This window comes from Uranotaenia lowii, chromosome 3 (genome assembly GCF_029784155.1).
Source record: "Uranotaenia lowii strain MFRU-FL chromosome 3, ASM2978415v1, whole genome shotgun sequence".
Classification (NCBI taxonomy): domain Eukaryota; kingdom Metazoa; phylum Arthropoda; class Insecta; order Diptera; family Culicidae; genus Uranotaenia; species Uranotaenia lowii.
In genome coordinates, this window is record NC_073693.1 from 253,248,511 (window position 1) to 253,255,851 (window position 7,341).

Sequence of the window (7,341 nt, forward strand, 5' to 3'; positions counted from 1 at the left end):
ATTAAACACTCTTGTTTTGCAGAAAATGGTTCAATCCTTAAACCGATGGAATCCATAGAGAATATTAAATGATTTTGAACTTTGCCAAATCCGTTAGTTTTTCAAACACATAACGTGCCAACAAATCATTAGCTCGGCATGCTTCCAGTGGAATTGAACTAACAAAAAAATCTAAGTTTATCAACAGAACTTGAACTTGGTAACCTCAATTCTTTTTGTATAGCCTCGACAAATTTTCAAAAAATCAAGAAACAAATTTTGCACTTTTTTTCATTTTATTCTTCTGCATTTTATTTCAGGTGATACGCACAGCTGCGATAGCGTTGTGCCTAATTCTAGCGCAGATTTCTGGAGAAGAGCTCGCTCCAGAAAGCATCTAACCAGAGGATCATCTCAGCCAAGACGTAGCCAATAAAAATCGAACAAGTCGTCAGATTGGAGCATTTCCCTATCAAATTGGTTCATATTCACCATGTGCCCAAGCGCCACAGATAGTTTGTCCACCCGGGAGCGTATTGGAGAACAACCGTTGTATAGTTCGGCAAACGTACTGCCCAGCGGGTTATAGTTTGACCGGAAATACATGTGTGGGGCAAACTGTTTGCCCGTCGGGATACGTTTTGACCAATGGAATGTGTCATCGTGCAGTCTCCGAACTCAATGTCTGCAATAAAACAAGCAGCCCGGTAACGTGCGAATCGGGATACACCTTCAACGGCAATCGGTGCATTCGACGAGATGTTCAAAATGCTGAGCGGAAAGTCAAAACTGTACTTAGTACGGCTTCCTTGATTTGTCCCTCAAACCATGAGATAAGCCAGGATAAGTGTATTCGTTACGATCGGGAACCGGCTCGATGTAATCAGGGAAATTTGCGATTAGATGAGTGTGTTGTTGATGCAGAATGTCCTGACCAGTTCACGATGGATCAGTACGGACGTTGCGAGCGTATTAGTGAGAGGCCGTTAACCTGCCCGGCTGGAACGACATTCGGTGATGGAGTTTGTCTTTTCCCACAACCCAGGTGTCCACCAAACTATCAGCAGTATAATGGGCAATGTGTCCTCGAGCATACAACACCGGTTCAGTGTGATTCATCCTCTATTCTGGTGAATAACTATTGTGTGGTGACGGAGCCAACATGTCCATCCGGCTTCAACGTCAGTGCTGGACAGTGCGTTCAAACGATTCGAAATCAACCAAGATGTCCCATTGGAAGCACGCAAAAGAACAACATGTGTGTGGTTCGTGAAATCACATGCTCGATCGGGTACGAAATGCGCAATGGAATTTGCGTCAAAATAGAAAGGCAGCCAGTCAATTGCCCTCCGGGAACTCGTTTGGATGGAAGTCTGTGCGTTATAGATCGCCCACTCTGTGATTCCGGTTATGAATACGATCAACGTACCGGAGAGTGCGTCAAATACGAGAGAAAAGCTGCGATATGTGAGTATGGTTTTGTCTTGCGTAATGGAGAATGTGTTCGACAACCGGAGAATTGTGGAGCAGGTTTCTCTATGAAGAATGGCGAATGCATACTGGAGGAACGTAGTGAGGAACGTTGTCCCATTGGAAGTAGACTGGTTAATAGATTATGCGTTCAATCTGAGCCTAAATGCGATTTTGGTGACACACTTTCTGGTGGAATGTGTTTGAAAAATGAACGAAGAGCACCGGTGTGTCCTTCAAATTCTAATTTCAAAGACGGATACTGTAGGCTTCAGAACGTCGGCTGTCAGCCCGGATTCACTCTCAAAGATTCACAATGTGTAAAAGAAGTTGAAGCTCAACCTGAATGTCCCAACGGTTTTACATTGAGACGAGGACTTTGCCTTGCTCAACCAGTATGCGAATCGGGTTACGTTATGGAGGAAGGATTTTGTCGACAGAGAGTGTCTAGTCTTATCAGTTGTCCAAAGAATTCATCATATGAAGAAGGGTTCTGTATTAGCAAAGAATTTGATTGTATTGCGGGTTTCGAGCTACGTAACAATATGTGTGTACGCTTGTATGATACGCATCCCACGTGCCCTGCTGATGCAGAGTACTACAATGGACAGTGTTTAAAAAAGACAACTCCAACCTGTCCACTGGGAGCTACCTTTGCAAATGGTGAATGTCTCGTCTATGAGACGATCTCTCCTACTTGTCCAGCTGGAGGGGTCTATCAAAACGGTATGTGCATAACGGTGAGTCTTGCCTCGATGCCAGCGTTACCTCCAATGCCAATGCCATCACCTTGCACATCTTCTTGCGGTATTGGACAGCCCTGTCCATATAATTGGAATTGTAATCAGCAATCTTGTGGATCGTGCAATCTGCAATCCAACTGTGGATCGTGCAATCTGCAATCCACTTGTGGCTCTGCATGTGGTCAGATAAGTGTACCTCAGGTGAGTTTACCTGTAACTCAAGCTCAAACCTCAAGCCAACCAGCGATGTGCCCCGGTGGCTACGAAATGACCAATGGTATGTGTACTAGGAGCTACACCACCACAATGCAGTGCCCCGCAGGTTACCTTATGCAGAACAACGAATGTGTCTACACGTATTCGATGAGCTGCCCACAGGGTTCGACGATGGAAAATGGACGCTGCATTCGACAGGAAACGATGCCGGTAAATTGCCGTTCAGGATTTTTTTTGCAAAACAATCGATGCATCTTCAAAAACCCTGAATGTGACTCTGGATATCGACTTATGAATGGAAAGTGTGTCAAAATTGTAGAACTAGCGTCTACATGCCCTATGGGAAGCTACAAGTTACGGAAATTCTGTGTAACTCAGGCAAAATGTCATGGAGGGTTGGAACTCCGAGATAATAAATGCTATCGAGCGGAGTACGACGTTACCCGTTGCCCTGCTGGTTACATTGTTCGCGACGACTATTGCGTGACGACGTTCAAATGCGATGAAGGTTTCCGCTATTCGAATTCATTCTTTATTAAAATGGAACAAAAGTCAGCGAAATGTCCACCGGAAACGAGACAAATTGATAACTATTGCGTTCTTCCTGGTCCAACTTGCGATCGAGGTTTTGAACATATCGACGGCGTCTGTATCAGAATTCAACGGAAACCGATTATATGCCCTTTGAACAGTCGTTTGCAGCATGATACCTGCGTGATGCCTTCCAAATGCGACCTCGGATTCCAAATGATATCCGGAATGTGTACCCGTCTAGATAGGGTTCCCACTCAATGCCCAAGTGATGGATTTTACATCGAGTACAATCGCTGCATCTCTAACCGTTTGACATGTCCACCGGGCTTCAGGATTGAAAACATGCAATGTGTGAGAGAAGTGACAGAGATCGTGTCGTGTCCTGCTGGATCTTCACTGCGAGACAATATGTGCGTTGTTGGACAAGTCACGTGTGAGCCTGGATTCAAAACCGAAAATAATTGGTGCGTTCAACATACCTACCGGATGCCCTTCTGCCCAGAGGGTACTGTTATGACCGAGAATCGATGTGTGAGAAATCCGGGATGCCCCACGGAGTATCGTTTTTCGAATGGCAGATGCGTGAAACAACAATTTGCACCAATCTCTTGTGTGTCAGGAACTCTGCTCAATGGCAACTGTGTTGCTCCAGGGCCAAACTGCCCTGCTGGGTTCGAAGTCTCCGAGAATAGATGCGTTCAGAAAGCTTATAACAATCCCACCTGCCGTAACAACGCGAAAAGGCAGAATAACTATTGCGTCGTTGACGTTCCTAGCTGTCCGATTGATTTTAAATATTCCAATGCAATGTGTTTGAGAGTAGTCTCGACAAATGCTCGTTGTCCTGAAAATTTCAAATTTCAAAATGGAAGATGTATTATGGAACGACAGACTACAGAATACGTTTGTCCTCCTGGTTTCACATTACAGATAACATCTTGCGTTAAAATTCTTCAAACGTCACCATCTTGTCAGGCAGGGTTCTCTCTTGAAAACGGAGCTTGTGTTAAAACTGTTTGTACAGCTCCACCTGCAATCAACGTTCAACCACCAGTTCGGCCATTCGAATTTTCGTCTTCTAACTCTCTATCGACCTTCGAAACTGGTTCTGCATCTATTTCCAGCTCTCAAACAATCTTGAAAACCGAATCCCACAAAACTGGAGACATTTTCGATACATTTTTCGAAGGTAACGGGGCTTCCCACATTAATGTAGAAGTCGTGCCTCAAACCTGGTCCGGTTCCGTCAACTACGAAGGCGAATCATCCCAATCTCAGTACAACAGTGGCTTTTACGATAATAACGTTGCTGCTCATGTTAATGTAGTAACGCCGCACACCGGATGGTCCAGCTCCATGGAATACTCCAGCGCATAATCCCAATCGCATTCAGTATTGCCGCACACCGAATGGTCCAGCTCCATGGAACACTCTAGCGCATCATCCCAATCGCATTCAGTAGTTCAGAATGAATCTCATTTCAGTGAAGTTAAAAAAGAAGTGATCGAGGAGCACCATGGTCAGATATTCACCTGTACCGTCTATTCACCGAAGATTTGCACATCAGTGGCCTACGGTGAGTGGGAATGTCAACAGAAGGAATTCAACAACGTTCGCTCTCGGTACTGCCCGGAGGAGGACGGATACATCAATCTTAAGCTTAGAAAAACCGATTACGACGCAGCCGAAAACATCCTAGTGATGGCAGTCCAAACGGAATCATCAGACTACGCGAATGAGAACGAAGATGACGATGATGATACTGGTGACATTCAAATACCTTTTCGTTTGTACGAATGTTCTGATAACAAAGATTTTATTTTCTAACTTTCAGACTGCACAGAATGCACTGATGGTGATTATTCCTGCTCGAAGACTTGCTACACCTACGATTGTGGCAGCGATTGCAACCTCATTGATGTAGACGACTTCTGTTCGGAAGTTCCGAAACCGGATCAAGGTTGCTCCAGAGAGGACGGATGTCGTGGAGCTTTTTGTACGAACTAAACCAAAGGCTGCAAAAATTAAAGTTGGACGTTAAGCTTTGAATTTGCTTTGTTAAGTTTTTAAATAAAGTTTGTCCTGAAAATGTGTTCACAATATCTTGAATAGTCAATTAAATAGGTATTTTATTTCTTTTCCTTTTGTTAATTCGCTGGAAGCATTTGTTTGAATGTTGCACTGAAAACAGGACATCTTCTTGAGACCTCTGAAGGTGCTCTGGTAGATAAGCGATCGTTTTTGGAGGCAACTTATAAGGGCTGTATTTGAGGCGAGTAAGAAGACCCGTTCTTTTGTCTTGCTCGTCCAGTATGTGGTATTCTAGATTAAGCGTGGACTCTAATGATTAGAACAGTGGAAACAGTTTTAGAGTGTAAGATGAGTTACAAGTTGACGAGACGCGAATAAAGATGTGTGTACAAGAATGCTTGTATTATAAGTTGTTAATCCGAAACACCATATTGGCGATCCTTTGCCAGTGAAACTTAGGAACTTCGGGAAAAGAAATATTGGTTGAGGTAAGTTGTAAAAATAAGTTTTTTTTTAGTTCTTTAGTGGCAAAGTTTCTATGAATTGAAAATGTACCTCAATGGAGGAAGTGCAGTAGAGTTCGGCTCATGACGCACTATGAAGAAATGAATGTGGAAAGACAATGTGTAAGTTTATTTGGCGAGTCAAAGCTCAGAAACGAACTTGAATCCGGAAAAGCCATGGTCAAGTTGCAAAAAAAAAAAGTTTAGTCGGGTTTGGTCCAAGACAAACAAAAATTTATTGAACTGAGTCGGAATAAGTTCATGGACAAGTTTTAAGATGGTGTCTTTCTAGAGACTGTTAAATAAAAAAAAAGTAAAACGTTGAGCAGGCATAAGCCTAAGACCAACGTAATCATTTGCTGAATAATTGAAAACAGTTGAGCAGGGATAAGCCCAAGGCCAACTTTTTCATTTGCTATTGAGAACAGAGGAAAAAACATATTGTTCGGGGGGTACCTTGGGTCTTATTTCCTTCCGGTAGACATCCGCGGATTTTGTTCCGAATTCCAGTTATGTGATGGCATACAGCAGGGGGGAACGTTCATAGCATCGTCATCGGTTGACGATAGGTTCTCTTTGTTGAGCAGTTTCTCGTGATTTTAACGCGCAAAAATAACAACACCAACACGATTTAGCCAAACACAATTTACAGGAAAAGACTTTATTCTTAACAAACAATTTTTTTTTAAAGACATACACCGTCTTAGCCGATTTAAACTTATTTATTAAACATGTTAACTACTAAATTTACAAATGTACTTTAAACCGAGGGTCAAAGAGCCCTTACGTGCAACAACCTTATTCACCGAAGATCCGATATTTATTTATTTATTAATTTATTTATTTCCTCAAACTTAGTAGACTTCAATACTTAAAACTAGTTAATACTAATGTTATCTATTATTTTGTAGTTGTATGTATTTGTTTTTAAATGCAATTTTTAATTGTGTTTTATTCATTGTTACGTCTATAATTTCACTTTCTGCATTGTATTTGTACATCATTTGATTAATGGGTTGATATTTTGCATAGTCCTTGTCATAAAATTTAATGTAAAATAATTGTTTGTTTCTTAATAGACGAGAGGGTGCATAAAAATGGAGTTTTGAAAGTAATTCAGGACTTTTTTTGTGATGGCCTCGTAGGGTCCTGCCTCCACCCCATACGCTTCTTTAGAAGTGGGAGGGACATATTATCCTTAGGATAATTTTATATTACTTTTAATTTTTTTTATTTTATACGACTTTTTTCGTCTTACTCCCGCGTATGTCCATCACCGTACATTTCTTTATCTGAATCCTCGTCAGATTTACATCACTTTCATCGTATGATCCTTGTCAGGATTTGTCATAATTTTAAACAGTCTGTTTGATGTACTGTATTGCCATTTTCTTAAAAGTGTTTATGTTCACACTATTTTTGATGCTTGTCGGTAGGTTGTTGAACATTTGCAATCCGTTGTAGAAAAGAGAGGGTTTGCTCATCTCTTTTTTAATATTCGGCAGTCTGAAGTCTTGTGCTCTTCTTGTGTTGTATCTGCGAATGTCGGTTCCGTATTGCAGGCCATCCATTAAATAATATGGTAAAATTCCATTTTTCATCTTATATATAAATATTAAACTGTTATTTGTGGAAGACGAAGTGAATGGATGTCGGATGAAACCTGAAGGATGATCGATGATCGGAGAAAGGCGAAAGTCAGAATTGAGCAGGCATGTACCGGGTCAGCCAAATCAGCCGCCCGCTTACGATATGCGGAGCTGGAAAAGGCAGTTAAACGAGCTTGTAGACGAGACAATAGAGCCTGGACAAACTCCCTAGCCGAAGAGGAAGAAAGAGCCGCCGCCATTGGAGATATCCGATTA

The 7,341-nt window shown here is 42.0% G+C and overlaps 1 protein-coding gene across 1 annotated transcript; it reads left to right on the plus strand.

Annotated features, from left to right (window-relative positions):
- The first annotated feature begins 303 nt into the window (after positions 1-303).
- Positions 304-4,445, plus strand: LOC129756561 (zonadhesin-like). Its single transcript, XM_055753467.1, has one exon. It carries the CDS (start codon positions 633-635, stop codon positions 4,317-4,319), a length of 3,687 nt encoding a protein of 1,228 aa, XP_055609442.1. The 5' UTR covers positions 304-632; the 3' UTR covers positions 4,320-4,445.
- The last annotated feature ends 2,896 nt before the right edge of the window (positions 4,446-7,341 follow it).

Bases quoted from the DNA above. Each gene is read 5' to 3' on its own strand.
- LOC129756561 (XM_055753467.1), top strand. From the start codon at position 633: ATGTGTCATCGTGCAGTCTCCGAACTCAATGTCTGCAATAAAACAAGC.